Consider the following 16,452-nt stretch of genomic DNA (forward strand, 5'->3'; position numbering starts at 1 on the left):
GTGTATAATGCCGCTGCAAAAGTGTTGGCTGAGGCATTTAACAAGACATTATGCAATCTACTGAAGAAAATTGTTTCCAAGTCGAAGAGAGATTGGCAGGAGAAGATCGGTGAAGTGTTGTGGGCTTATCTCACCACTCATCGTACCCCTAAAGAAGTCACCCCGTACTCTCTTGTTTATGAGGTAGAAGCTGTCCTTCCTTTGGAAAGATAAATTCCATCGTTAAGAATGACGGTGCAGGAAGGGCTCACTACAGAGGACAACACCAAACTGCGGCTCCAAGAGTTGGAAGCACTGGATGAAAAACGAATAGAAGCTCAACAAGCGTTGGAATGTTACCAGGCGCGAATGTCTAAAGCCTTCCATAAGCATGTAAAGCCTCAGTCCTTTCAAGTCGGTGATCTAGTGCTCGCCATAAGGAGACCAATTATCACGACAAGACATACGGGGAATAAGTTTACACCTAAATGGGATGGGCCCTACGTTGTCAAAGAAGTCTACACAAATGGCGCGTACAAGATAGTTAATCAAGATGGGCTAAGAATTGGCCCAATCAACGACAAGTTTCTCAAGAAGTTTTACGCTTAACAAACGTAAAAAAAAAAAAAAAAAACAAAATTGTACGAACTATGTTATGACTTGATCCCTGTTATTATAAAGGGTATATAGGCAACTTAAAGAAATTTGAATTCAGTCGCACAAAAAAAAAAAAAAAATCTTCTTGAACTACATTATGACTTGATCCCTATCATTATGAAGTGTATGTAGACAGCTTGAAAGAAACTTCAAGTTCAGTTCAGTTAAAAAAGAAAAAAAAAAACTTGAACTACGTCATGATTTGATCCCTTTCTTTAAAGGTACGAAGGGAACTTAAAGAAATTTAAGTCTAGTCCATCAGAAGAGGTACGAAAACCACGCAAATATGATACTACAAGATTGATGTTGATCATCCCCATTAAAGAATGACACTCCAGATTGAAGATGTTAATCCCTATTGGGGGCAACATAATGTATTAAAGAAGTTCATCCCTCGCAAGGAGCTAGCACAGTAAATAAAAGGCACATGCTTGGAATGCACTTCGCTTCCTCTTTGAAATCAAACTCGAATGCTCTTTCATCTTCAAGTTCAGAGGTTTCATCGATGCTTCATCTTCATGCTCAAGTCTGGAGGCTTTTCAATGGCATCTTCATGCTCAAAGCTGCAAAGTCAAGCTCAATGTGAAGATTCATTGATGCTTCGTCAAACTCAAGTGCGGAGGATTTACAGATGCTTCAAGCTTAAATGCGGAGGATTCACCGATTCTTCAAGCTCAAGTGTAGAGGATTCGCCGATGCTTCATCAAACTCAAATGCGGAGGATTTACCGATGCTTTGTCAAACTCAAACGCAAAGGCCTCGTCGATGCTTCTCTATCTTTAAGTTTAGAGGCTCCATCGATGCTGCTCCATCTTTAAGTCCAAGATTGGCGTGCATGACCCCACTTCCATCTTCAAGTTCAAGATTGACGTACATGGCCCCACTTCTATCTTCAAGTTCAAGATCAGTGTGCATGGCTCTGCTTCCATCTTCAAGTTTAAGATTGGTGTGCATGGCTCCACTTCCATTTTCAAGTTCAAGGTTGGTGTGCATGGCTCCGCTTCATCTTTAAGTTCATGGTCGGTGTGCATGGCTCGGCTCCATCTTCAACGAGTCAGTCTACAAAATCATGACGCAGCTTCGCTTCATCTCCAAAGTCTAGCGTGGTTCGCTTCATCTTCAAAGTCATGGCGTGGCTTCGCTTCATCTCCAAATTGATGGCATAACTTCGCTTCATCTTCAAAATGTTGGTGTAGTTTCGCTTTATCTCCAAAGTCTGGCATGGTTCGCCTCATCTTCAAAGTTGTGGCGTGGCTTCACTTCATCTCCAAACTGATGGCACGACTTCGCTTCATCTCCAAAGTCATGGTGCGGTTTCGTTTCCTCTCCAAAATGTTGGTACAACTTCACCCCTTCTCTAAAATTGATGTAGCTTCGCTTCCTCTAAAAAAATGTGGGTGTGGTTCCACCTCATATGCGAGATCAAGAACCAAGTTCTACCTCATATGCGAGGACAACTATGGTCCATCCGGCTCCGCCTTGTACGCGAGATCGACTCTAGCCAATATGACTCCGCTCAAAAGCTTGATGGCATATTCTTTTCATCTTCAAAGTTTGATGGCATATCCGCCTAATCCTCAATACTCAATGGCGTATTTCCCTTATCTTCAAATTTTGATCAAGAAGCAACATAACAAGGTAGACCTTATCGAGATCCTCCCTAGGGTGAAAGCATGGGAGAGTTGTAAGCTTTGCAGGGCTCCTCCCATGACGTTCAAAATATGCGAACGGTGCTACATGGTAGACCTTATCTGGATCCTCCCTAGGGTGAAAGCATGGGAGAGTTGTAAGCCTTACAGGACCCCTCCCATGACGTTCAGGATATGCGAACGGTGCTACAAGGTAGACCTTATCGGGATCGTCCCTAGGGTGAAAGCATGGGAGAGTTGTAAGCCTTGTAGGGCCCCTCCCATGACGTTCAGGATATGCGAACGATGCTACAAGGTAGACCTTATCAGGATCCTCCCTAGGGTGAAAGCATGGGAGAGTTGTAAGCCTTGCAGGGCCACTCCCATAACATTTAGGATATGTAAACGGTGCTACAAGGTAGACCTTATCGGGATCCCCCTAGGGTGAAAGCATGGAAGAGTTGTAAGCCTTGCAGGGCCTCTCCCATGACGATCAGGATATGCGAACGGTGCTACAAGGTAGACGTTATTGAGATCCTCCCTAGGGTGAAAGCATGGGAAAGTTGTAAGCCTTGCAGGGCCCCTCCCATGACGATTAGGATATGCGAACTGTGCTACAAGGTAGATCATATCGGGATCCTCCATAGGGTGAAAGCATGGAAGAGTTGTAAGCCTTGCAGGGCCTCTCCCATGACGTTCAGGATATGCAAAGGGTGTTACAAGGTAGACCTTATCGGGATCCTCCCTAGGGTGAAAGTATGGAAGAGTTGTAAGCCTTGCAGAGCCCCTCCCATGACGATCAGGATATGTGATCGGTGCTACAAGGTAGACGTTATTGAGATCCTCCCTAGGGTGAAAGCATGGGAGAGTTGTAAGCCTTGCAGGGCCCCTCTCATGACGATCAAGATATGCGAACGATGCTACAAGGTAGACCATATCGGGATCCTCCATATGATGAAAGCATGGGAGAGTTGTAAGCCTTGCAGGGCCCCTCCCATGATGTTCAGGATATGCAAACGGTGTTACAAGGTAGATCTTATCGGGATCCTTCCTAGGGTGAAAGCATGAGAGAGTTGTAAGCCTTGCAGGCCCTTCCCATGACGATCAGGATATGCGAACGGTACTACAAGGTAGACTTTATTGGGTTCCTCCCTAGGGTGAAAGCATGGAAGAGTTGTAAGCCTTGCAGGGCCTCTCCCATGATGTTCAGGATATGCAAACGGTTCTACAAGGTAGACGTTATTGGGATCCTCCCTAGGGTGAAAGCATGGGAGAGTTGTAAGCCTTGCAGGGCCCCTCCCATGACGATCAAGACATGCGAACTGTGCTACAAGGTAGATCATATCGGGATCCTCCATAGCGTGAAAGCATGGAAGAGTTGTAAGCCTTGCAGGGCCCCTCCCATGACGTTCAGGATATGCAAACGGTGCTACAAGGTAGACCTTATCGGGATCCTCCCTAGGGTGAAAGCATGGAAGAGTTGTAAGCCTTGCAGGGCCCCTCCCATGACGATCAAGATATGCAAACGGTACTACAAGATAGACTTTATTGGGATTCTCCCTAGGGTGAAAGCATGGGAGAGTTGTAAGCCTTGCAGGGTCTCTCCCATGACGTTCAGGATATGCAAACGGTTCTACAAGGTAGACCTTATCGGGATCCTCCCTAAGGTAAAAGCATGGAAGAGTTGTAAGCCTTGCAGGGCCCCTCCCAAGACATTCAGTATATGTAAACGGTGCTACAAGGTAGACCTTATTGAGATCCTCCCTAGTGTGAAAGCATGGAAGAGTTGTAAGCCTTGCAGGGCCCCTTCTATGACGATTAGGATATGTGAACGGTGCTACAAGAAAGCATGGGAGAGTTGTAAGCCTTGCAGGGCCCCTCCCATGACGAGGAGGATATGCGAAAGACCATATCGGGATCCTCCATAGGGTGAAAGCATGTGAGAGTTGTAAGCCTTGCAGGGCCTCTTCTATGACGTTCAGAATATGCAAACGGTTCTACAAGGTAGACCTTATTGGGATCCTCCTTAAGGTGAAAGCATGGGAGAGTTGTAAGCCTTGCAGGGCCCCTCCCATGATGATCAGGATATGTGAACGGTGCTATAAGGTAGATTTTATTGGGATCCTCCCTAGGGTGAAAACATGAGAGAGTTGTAAGCCTTGCAGAGCCCGTCCCATGACGATCAGGATATGCAAACGGTACTACAAGGTAGACTTTATCGGGATCCTCCCTAAGGTGAAAGCATGGAAGAGTTGTAAGCCTTGCAGTGCCCCTCCTATGACGATCAGGAAGACCATACTAAGGTCATCCTACAAAAGACGCGGTTGTACTCCCTTGAGTTACACTTTAGCTTCTACAAAAGAGTAAAGGGGACAAATTAGTAAACCTACGAAAAAAAAGGGCAAGTAAAGAAAAAAGAAAAAAAAAGAAAGAAAGAAAAAAAGAAGGAAAAAAAAGAGAAAAAAATACTAAATTTTCTTTAAAAAAAATGAAAGAAGAAGAGAAAAAGGAGAGAAAGGAAAAATTAGAAGAAGAAGAGGGGATGAAAATAATGGAGAGTTTGAGGTCATATTTATAGAGGTTCCTTGAGTTCCATAACAACCTAGGAAATCCAAATGAAATAAAAGATTTGATTTAAAATATTAGATTTTTTTATCAGATTTCCTAATTTGATTCTATCCCAATTTCAAATTAAATTAAATAAATTTCCTATTTAATTTAATTTTATTAGATTTTGTCCTCAAATTTATCTTCAACTAAGATTTGGAAATATTCCAAATTTTATTCAAAGTCAAATTTAAATTGTGGATAAAATCATAAATTAAAATCTGACCATATTCCAAATTTTATTCAAAATCAGAATTGTTCAACATTGAGATTAAATTGCAAATAAAATCTCAAATTAAAATTTGGGCATATTCCAAATCTAAATTATGAGACTTTTATGCTCAAGTCAAATTATGAAGGATAAAATCTCAAATTAAAATTTGGGCATATTCTAAATTTTATCCCACCTAAATCATCAAATCATACTTTTATCCCAAATTATTAAGTCAAATAAAATTTAGGCATATTCCAAATTTTATCCCAAATCCAAATCATCAAACTTTTATCCTCAAACCAAATTATTTACAATAAAATCTCAAATTAAAATTTGGGCATCTTCCGAATTTTATATCAAATTCATCTAAATTTAGGTTCTAAATCAAGTTGTGAGAAAGATCTAAAATTCATTCTAAATTAAAATTTGGCCATATTCCAAATTCAAGTATCCTATTGAGTGGATAAGAAAAAAAAATCATCTTTTATTCAAATTTGGGCATATCCCAAATTTTATATTAAATCCAAATCAAATTAAATTGGGACAAAGCTCAAAATTTTTCGTAATATTCCAAATTTTATCCCAAGTTCAAGTTAAACTTACAAATTCATAGTTTGACTGACACATCAATTGAAGTCAAATTCAAGAATAAATATATTTGGATTTTGATTCCAACTTTATATTTTTTGAGATTCATCCACTCTTGTATGTGCATAAATCTCGAAAGAGGGCATTTGTTGAATGAGAAACTTTAAACCAATCACAAGTTGCCACATCATTTACTAAATTAATGATGAAATTCCAAATCATTAAATTTGGGCTCAATTAGGAGTTGACACTGAATTGAAGTTGAAGACAAATTTCGATAACGCCACGTGGTTTTATCAAGACCGTTGAATCAGATTAATTTGACCCAATTTGATATTATTATTTGGATCAAAGTCCAACTAAGTCCAAAAATAGGCTGAATTTGACCAAATGGCCTAAATTCGATTAATTGGGTCCAAAGACCAACTCCATGGACCCCATGGATCAACCAAGCCCAAGTCCACTTGTGAACCCTATAAATAGATAAGCTCTCCTCATTTGGAGTGGCAACAATTCTATACTCCAGAGAGTTTATAGGGAATTCTTTATAACCAGAAGACTCCATGACTCCTGAAGACTAATGTAAGAAGGATACAAGCATTTTCTACATTCAGAGAGTCCAGAGAATTCTACCTCAAGAACGTTCGGTGCTTTTTTTCTTCAAGTCAAACACATTCACCCAACTGAGAGAGAATCAAGATAAGTATTAGAGATCGAACCACATTGTATCAAATCAACTTCAATATCAACACCAACTCAAGTTCAATTCCACGAAACAAGTTTCTCCGGAAGCCTCGTGTGAACAGTCATGTTATAAATTCAATTTATTTTTTGAAAAGTAAAATATGCATTTTGTAATGTATTATAAATTACATAATATTACAATATATATATATATATATATAACATGTTAATAAATAAACTAATAATAATTTATTATCAACTAATATTTAGTGAGTAACTACAATAAGTTTTATGATTTATAAATATAATATCAATAAAATTTTAAGCTATTATTTAAATTAAAATACAATTTATGAATCTACTACCAAACATATATTTGAATACATGAAATACAACCCTATTTTATTTTCATTGAATTCTTTGTTTCAAATTTCAGATTTCAGATTTCCTAAAATAACTTTTGGCATGTTTAAATTCACTTCGAAATACAAAATTAATTTAATATTTAATTTAATCCCTTTTAAATGTAATTTTTATATAATCAAAATAGTGATTTTTGTCATTTTAGAAATACATCGAAACATGCTTTTAAGAGTACTAATGCAACAACGTTAGTAAGCTCAATGATTTTTTTTTTTTTTATTAAAACAAGTATTAATCGTTTGTATTCATATACTAATCATAAAGGTATTTTTGAAGTTTTTTTTTTTTTTTAAATTCAATATTTTTGAACATTTTGAAAGTTCAAGAGTATTTTTTAAAACAAAACTTTAAGGTTCATCAAAATGTTACTTATCCTAAAGAACAAAACATTTATACGTTATATATAAAAAAGCTATTAAAAAATGAAAAGGAAAAGTGGGAAACGAAGATTAGGGCAGGCTAGTGAAGTTAAAAAAAGACCCGATATTACACTTTTTTCAACCGACCTTCAATACTTCTCGTTGTATTTCTTCACATCTCCTTCATCATTCAAGAACCTCTACCATTTGACTCGACCTAATAATATTACTTCTCCTCCATTTGCAACCCCGACCTTTGAGCAACTCCATCTTTTTTTTGTTTCTTTTTTTATCGTTTGATTGAAGCGTTATTCATCTGCCATTCGAGCAATTTCAACTTTATCATATTCTCCATCTTTTCAACCAAGCCTCTCCCTAGATCTTCAAAATCGTAGATGATAAGTATGTTTGTGACCAAATTCATGACAATATGTAATAGGGGAAGAGAAATTATGTTGAAGAATGATAAATAATTGTTTAAATTGAATCGGGTGAATGCTTATATTTCTGAATTTTCATGTTCATCTATCGTGGCCAATATTGAATGTTATGATATGTGGCATGATTGTCTTGGTAATGTGAATATCAATTCAATAAAAATAATGATGAATATAAAATTAATTCTTAAATCATCTAAATAATAAAGATATCTGCTAGAATTAATTCATAGTGATGTTTGTGATTGCAATAATAACCTGACTTGTGGTGGAAAAAGTATTTTGTAACTTTTATAGATGATTGTTTACTTACTTAACTCCAAAGATGAAGTATTTAATACTTTTAAAATCTACAAAGCTGAAGTAGAAAATCAGTTGGGAAGAAAAATTAAAGTACCAAGATGTGATAGGGGTGGAGAGTACTCTTCAAATGAGATGAATGAGTTTTGTAGTATGCATGGCTTGATTCATCAAGTTAATCCCCTTGTGCACCCCAATCAAATTGTGTGCTTGAAGTAAAAATATAACTTTATTAGATATGATAAATATTATGTTGTTACGTTCCAACATGCCGATTAATTCTAGGGTGAAGCTTTATATTCTACTATTTAATTTGGAATAGATATCTTCACAAAAATTCTGATAAAACCCCCCATGAAATATGAAAAAATAAATTCCGAACTTAAAATTTAAGTGTGGTGTGTTCGACTAAAGTTAATATTTCTTTTAGTACAAAGATAAAATTAGGACCTAAAACCATTGATGATTGGTTGAATATTCTTTGAACAACACTATTTATAGGTTCTTAGTTCTAAACTCTGATATTCGGGACTATACAAAATACTATTATTGAACTTGTGATGCTAGTTTGTTTGAAAATGTTTTTCCTATGAAAAACATTTTGAATAAAGAATTGGTGAAAGTTTCCATAATAAAGAATTGTCTTGTAATTCAGAACAATTAAAACCAAGAAAGAGTAAAAGAAATAGAATTAATAAAAGTTTTGGGATGACTTTTACATATATTTAGTTAAAAATGACTCCAACACATATTAAAAAGCAATGAAATCATTCGATTCATATTTTTGAAAAGAAATCATTAATATGAAATGGAATCAATTTTGTCTAATATTACTTGGATTTTGACTAAATGGTTGCAAAGCCATGGGATGTAAATGGATTCTTAGTTTTAAAAATATAACGCTACTCCATACATAAGTTTAAAGCTATATTAGTTGCAAAAAGATTTAGTTAAAAGAAGGTGTTGGACTTACATTTCCGTCTCTAGAATGACTACTATTAGAGTTTTAATTGTTGGGACATTAGAACTGCTTTCTTAAATGGTAAATTAGAAGAGATTTACATAGAACAACTAGTTTATAAAACCAGGCCAGAAAAATAAAGTGTGTAATCTGGTTAAGTCTACGGTTTAAAACAGACCCCTAAACAATGACATGCAAAATTTGATAGTGTCATAATTTTTTATGATTCTATAATTAATGATTCTGATAAATGTGTATACATTAAAATGGTGGAAAATGGAAAATACATGTGTTATTTTATACTTGTATGTAGATATCCTTATCTTTGGTACTAGCATGAAAATTATTAATGAAACCAAACAATTTTTATTAAATAATTTTGATATAAAAGATTTGGGGTCCTGCTAATATTATTTTAGGTGTCAAATTGATTAAAAGGGATAATTTTTTTTTGTTGACTCAGTCATATTATGTAAAACATCTGGAAAAATTTGGGATTTGAGTCCTATATCTACTCCTTTTATCCAAATAATTTGAAGTTAGAATATAGGAGAACTAATTTCATAGCATAAATTTTCTCAAATAATTGGTTCATTAATGTATCTTGCTAATTACACTAGGCTTGACATTGCATATGTTGTGAATCGGTTAAATAGATATACTTGTAACCCAAATGAATATGTGCAATAGAAAGATTGTATAGATACTAAGGGTACCCCTAATCTTGCTATTTGTCACTGTGGATTTCCTTCACTAATAAAAGGTTTTAGTAATGACCAAGTGGATAGTTGAATCCGAAGTAACTAGGGGTTATATTTTTACTTTGGGTGGTGGTTTGTATCTTGGAAATCTATTAAACAAACATTAATTTTTAGATCCACTATGGAAGTTGAGTTTATTGCCTTACATTTAACTAGTAAGGAGACAGAATGATTAAGATGTCTAATTGTTGATATCCCTATTTTCTTAATTGGTAATCCTCCTATGTATTCACACTATGATAGTCAAGCTACTTTAGCTAGGGCTGGCAATAAAATATAAAAAGTAAGCATATAAGAATTATATATAATTCTACTAGGCAATTATTATCTCATCTCTCTTGGTCAGGTCTAAAGAGAAGTCAGTGCATCCATTCACAAAAGGCTTAGCGTGCTTAAGCAAATTTCCGAATCATCAACGGGAATTGGACTAAAGTCCACAATATAGTCACCACAGTAGCACCCAACCTCAAAGATTGAAGTTCCCATGAAAAGAGGTTTAATGGATAACAATGAAATTGGAGTGGGACTATGAGAACATTAAATAAAATAATTTTTGTCCCATTCCTAAGGTGGTAGTACTCATAATGTGACGATTAGGAAGAGTTAAACTCTGAATGTTTTTGGGCGAGAACTATCCTAAAACTATAATAATCACATCTTGCTATACTAAATACTATTTTGTATTCCCCAATTAGCTACAGTCAACCATATTTCAAAACTCTCATTTACTATAGTATTCACTATTTGCTACAATTTTTACTATTTTACATTCATTATTTTTTTATTCTTTGCTACGGTGTTTACTATGTTAAAATAGTTTATACCTCAAACATATATTATTATAACTCAAACTAAAATAATATACACTCCAAACATGAACTATTATAACCTAGCTATAATAATCTAGGACTATAATAACCAACTTCTTGAACCAAACATCCCCTTATTGAAACCAAGGCATATAGTCGTTACAATAGGGAATTGGGCTACTCCTTTAAAACATTTATGAAAATGGACCAGAACTTCTAAATTGGCTTATACTATGTAGGGTAAGTGGAAGCTTGATTTAAAGGATCTAGTTCAATACTATATTTACAATGGCTCCTCAAATGGATACTTATTTTCACTAAGTGAAGATTCATAAACCCAAAAGCTACCTACACCTATTGGATAGAAAAAATGCTTACATCTTTTTGTTGGAAGAATTTGATATATTTTGAAAATCATAAATTATGTGGGATTGTTGGATAATGAATTTGATATATTTTGAAAATCATAAATTATGTGGGATTGTTGGATATTTTGATTGATTTTCTTATTTTATTTTATCTTAATTATCTTATTTTTTTTATTTTAAAAACTTTAATGAACAAGAAAATGTCTACTATTTCCTCCATTTTTAAAAGGATTTTTTAACCATAAATGTGGAAGAGGTTAGAGCCATTTATTTGTCTTATTCCTTCTCGTTGAAAGATATAGTTTTGAAATACACACAAAAATATCTATTTCGTTCTTGAAGGGTGTTGTATTTTAGGAGTAGAGTGCCGAATTATTAAGTGAAAGTAGGTCACGTCTTCTATAAGGATAGCCTCAATGCACCAATACCAAAATCTCAAGCTTTTTCGAAACCCTGATTTTTGATTAAATATTTTAATTGTTGATTCTTGGTTTTTGAATTTGTCAATTTGATTGTATAGTTTCTATTATTAATTAAATGAGCTAAGTGCTAGAATACTCTGGTTTTTTCTTTTTCTCAAAATTTAATGGTGTGATGGCTATCATGCCCTTGGACTTGCATGCTAAATTTAGGGGCTATTTCCCTTCCTTTCTATGTATTTACCATAAAGGAAGTGCAATTTGAAGCAAATGGGCTGCCTGGAGTTGGAGCAAACAAGCAATCACAACAAGAAAAAAGAGTTCTCCCGACGCCTAAATAGAGCGTCAGGAGTTAGGTCGTCGGGAGAGACGGTCTCTCTCGACAAAATAAAGAACCGTCGGGAGTTCCTCGGGGAACTCCTGACTCCGTAAAGATTCGTCGGGAGTTCCCGGGGAACTTCCGATGCCTCAAGAACTCCCGACGCATTAAAACGGCGTGGGGAGTTTCTCGGGGAACTCCCGATGCTAGGTGTTGACCGTCGGGATTTTCCGAGAACTCCCAACGGATCTCCTGACGCCCGTCAGGCGGCGTCGGGAGAGGGGTCTGGTTTAAACCAGACCGTTCCTTCTTCCCCACTCCCCCATTCTTTCTTCTTCTCCCTTTCAAAAAACCCTAACTTCAATCTCCCCCCACCACCGCCGCCCCTATTTTCTTCCTCTCCCTCTTCCCATTTTCCCATCATTTTACACTTTAATTCCCATTTTCTCCATTTTTCCCATCCAACTCTTCTTCCATTTTTTCCATCAAAATTTTCTTCCATTTCTCCCTTTTCTTCCATCAATTTTTTCTGCCGTCATCGCCGCTGCAATCAACTGCCCATCATTGCCGTCGTCTCCTCACCGGTAATTTTCTCATTTTTTTTATCTTGTATATTTATTTAAATCATATGTGAAATGCCCATTAAAATGTGTTAAATATTGTATTCGCTTTTGTTAATTTTCTGAAATTGTTGTACAAATCATGCCCATCAATATTATGCCCATTAAAATCTTATATGAAATTTGTTTTTGTACGAATCATGCCCATTAATATCTCGTCAATTTTGCATAATATATTTGTTTTTCAATTCTCTGAAATTATTGAGAGTAGTTTTATAACGAACATGTCATATGATGTTGGTTATTTGGAGCCTAAGCATGCATGATCTAACATTTCGAAGATGTTGAATAAATGAAAGGCCTATATTAATCTAAAAAATATAAAATAAATCTTTAAACCTCCAATTTGGTACTTAACACATTTAATATTTTAAAAAAGTTTAAAGAATCTACTAAACATAAAACTAAATTTTGTGTCTAATAGAAAATTGTACTTTAAATTTTGTGTCCAATAGGCTTGTAAATTTTAGAAGACGTTGAATAGATGAAAGGCCTATATTAGACATAAAATTGAAAGCTTGGAGACGTACTATTAAAACATTTGAAAGTTGTTAAGACAATTTAAGCGGTCTAGGGACCTATGTGTTTATTTTGCCTTAAGAAATGGAAATTATGGAACTCAATACTTAATAATACGTTGTACTTTGTCCTCTAATCTAGTTTATTGTTTTGGATTACAAGTTGGTCAGAAAATATTTATTTTTAAGGATGATAAAGAATCGATTAAACTAAGGAATAAGTTATCAGTGGAGTATATATCACAGTTCTTAGATATGGCAAGGTTTCATGTTAATTATTCCAGACGAATAAGATGTCCATGCAAGAATTATATGAATTCAATTTGGGAAAAGATAGATATTGTGGAACGACATCTATTAACATATGAGATATCTCCCTCATATTGTGAATGGGTATATCATGGAGAGCCAGTAAACTTATCTAGAAGTCATACAAGTCATTCAATACAGGATGTTGAAGTAGATAGTATAAAGAGTAATGCTGTCGAAGAAAATGAGATGTTGAATCTTATAAACGATTCACAAGTTCCAATTGAAAACGAAAATCCAAATGAAGGAAGGATTGAGAATAATGAAATATCCTTTAATGGTCAAGAAAAAGATACCATGAACTTATTGAAAGATTTAATGACCGAAGCATGTAATGAATTATACCCTGGGTGTTCGCAATTTTCGTCCTTAAACTTTTTAGTGAAGTTGATGCATATCAAAGTTCTGAATGGCTGGAGTAACAAATCGTCTGACATATTGCTGGAATTGTTAAAAGCAGCGTTTCCAGCTGGCACTTCTATACCTACTTCCTTTTATGAAGCCAAGCGAAAATTGCGTGATTTAGGCCTAGGTGATGAGTCTATTCATGCATGCAAATATGATTGTGTATTGTATTGGAAAGAGTTTGCAGATTTGCAACAATGCCCTGTTTGTGGTGAGTCTCGGTACAAAGTTAATGATAGCAAGGGTAAAAAAATACCACATAAGATATTGCATCATTTTCCATTGATACCGAGATTAAAACGATTGTTTGCATCAAAAGAAGGCGTTTCTGACATGAGATGGCATAAAGATAAGCGAGTTGAAACGGAGGATGTATTGCGACATCTAGCTGATGCAGAGGGGTGGAAATATTTTGATCGTGAATTCCCTCATTTCGCTTTAGATCCTCGAAATGTTCATTTGGGATTAGCTTCAGATGGCTTCAATCCATTTAGAAATATGAGCACTTCTTATAGTATGTGGCATGTGATGATAATTCCTTATAATTTTCCCCCTTGGAAATGCATGAAGGAAACAAACTTCTTCATGTCTTTGCTCATACCTAGTCCAAAATCTCCTGGAAAGGAAATTGATGTTTACTTGCAACCGTTGATTGAAGAGTTGAAAGAGTTGTAGACAATTAGTGTGCGAACTTATGATTCTGTTGCTGGTGAGTTTTTTCAACTATATGCTATCTTATTATGGACGATTAATGACCTCCCTGCGTACGGTGACTTATCTGGGTGGAGTACAAAAGATTATCAAGCATGTCCAATATGCAAAGAAGATAACTCGTCCTTTGGGATAAGAGGAAAAATATCATTTATGGGACATCGACGTTATCTTCCAGAGAATCATAGTTGGCGTCGAAGTAGGTAACATGATAGAAAAGTTGAACGTAGACCTCCACCAGTCATAATGAATGGAGAAGAGATATTACAACAAATAAATATGCTAAACTTTTCTGTGCTTAGCAAACATCCATCGAAGCAAGATAAAAAAAGAAAGTGAATTCTAAACTGGACTAAAAAAAGTATTTTTTTTCCAACTTCCATATTGGTCCAGACTATTGTTACGATATAAATTGGATGTAATGCATATTGAAAAAACATATGCAAAAATTTGGTGAGCACATTGTTAAATATCGAAGGAATGACAAAGGATATAACGAACGCTCGATTAGACTTACAAGATTTGAAGATAAGAAATGACCTACACTTGATATAGGTCGATAATAGATTTGTAAAACCACACGCAACATACACATTAACAAATGGTGAACGGATTTCATTTTGTAAGTATTTGAAATCAGTGAATTCCCTGATGGATTCGTATCTAACATATCACGATGTGTCAATGACAAAGATGGAAAAATATCGGGGCTGAAAACACACGACTGTCATGTGTTGCTTCACAGACTACTCCCTATTGGTATTCGAGCATACATACCAAAGAACGTATCCACTGCTATTGTTGAGTTGTGTACATTCTTTCGCGACTTATGTGCAAAGACAATATGTGTAAGTGATTTGAACAGACTATAAGCAGACATCATAGTCATACTTTGTAAATTGGAGAGAATATTCCCACCTGCCTTTTTCGATGTAATGGTACACCTTGCAGTTCATCTACCATATGAAACCAAAGTGGTGGGTCCAGTTATTTATAGTTGGATGTATCCTATTGAAAGAAGTTTACGAACATTAAAACAATTTGTACGGAACAAAGCATGTCCCGAGGGGTATATAGTGGAAACATATGCAATGAATGAATCATGGAACTTCTGCTCGCGATATCTAAGTGGGATTGAAACGAGATTCAATAGAGATGAACAAAATAATGATAACATTTCCAATCATGAGATATTTGGTGAATTTGAATTATTTAGGCAGAGGATACGACCATTAGGGGCGTCAACTTTACAGACGCTATCAACGGAGGAAAAGTGTATTGCATATTGGTACATTCTCAACAACGGTAAAGAAATAACAGACTATCGCAAGTACGTTTCAAACTTTTTCTTTTTCTAAATTCTAGGGTATCTCCTTTGATATAATATTTAAATGATCAATTTTGTAGGCAACATTTGAGGTTAATTCGTCGTGAAGCTCAAAGCGCCTCTAACTTATATATAAAACATCAATGCAAATTTCTCGATTGGTTTAAATCTCAGGTATACATAGTGATTTTGTAGGCAATAGTTAAGGGATGATTCATTTTTCGTATTCATTTTTAATGTATAAGTAATTATCAGTTTCTACAATGACGCAAGAGAGAAGATATCTCCGATGATTTCTTTTCACTTGCAATGGGACCTTCGTCTGAGATGCGCTTTTACAATGGATGCATTGTTAATGGGGTACGGTTTCACACTGTAGAGCGTGATAATCGTCGAACTACACAAAATAGTGGAGTCCTAGTGGCCGGGGAGATCAGTGAGAACACAAGTGTGGATAACAATTTCTACAGTGTTGTAGACGAAGTATTAGATTTCCAATATGCGAACAGAAGATGCGTTTTCTTGTTAAAGTGTAGATGGTTTGACACAGATAACAACAAAAGTAATAGGACACATGTGGATTTAGGATACAAATCGATCAATACATCACACTTTTGGTATGTCGACGAGCCTTTCATTTTTACTATCCAAGCACAACAAGTCTTTTACATTGATGACATCAAACACGGTAGCAATTGGAAAGTTGTTCAAGTAGTTCAAAATAAATGAATATGGGATGTATTGGAAGTGGATGATGTTGAAATGCATAACTAGATTTACTAGAAATTGTTGGTGGCGTTCGAGTGGATGAAACCATTGAGGAGGTTACTTTATGCAGAGTTGACATTGATCCTACAGTTGTGGAAAGACAATTATTGTACATGGCGATCATGACTTCATAAATGATGATGATGAAGAACAATTATTTCCAATAACAGTTCAAGTACTGATGAATAAGTTGAATTAGATTATGATGATGAGTAATGATGTATCTACTCAATTCTCTTTTTCTTTAGCTTTCACGTATTTATTGTGAATTTAATATTGTT

General features: G+C 35.5%; 1 protein-coding gene across 1 annotated transcript; it reads left to right on the top strand.

The window, feature by feature from the left end:
* Positions 1-228: 228 nt before the first annotated feature.
* On the top strand, positions 229-588 carry LOC150036375 (uncharacterized). Its single transcript, XM_090313652.1, has one exon. It carries the CDS (start codon positions 229-231, stop codon positions 586-588), a length of 360 nt encoding a protein of 119 aa, XP_090169778.1.
* Positions 589-16,452: the final 15,864 nt, after the last annotated feature.

Source organism: Benincasa hispida, chromosome 5, assembly GCF_027475165.1.
Source record: "Benincasa hispida cultivar pf3 chromosome 5, pf3_genome.v1.1, whole genome shotgun sequence".
NCBI classification, from domain to species: domain Eukaryota; kingdom Viridiplantae; phylum Streptophyta; class Magnoliopsida; order Cucurbitales; family Cucurbitaceae; genus Benincasa; species Benincasa hispida.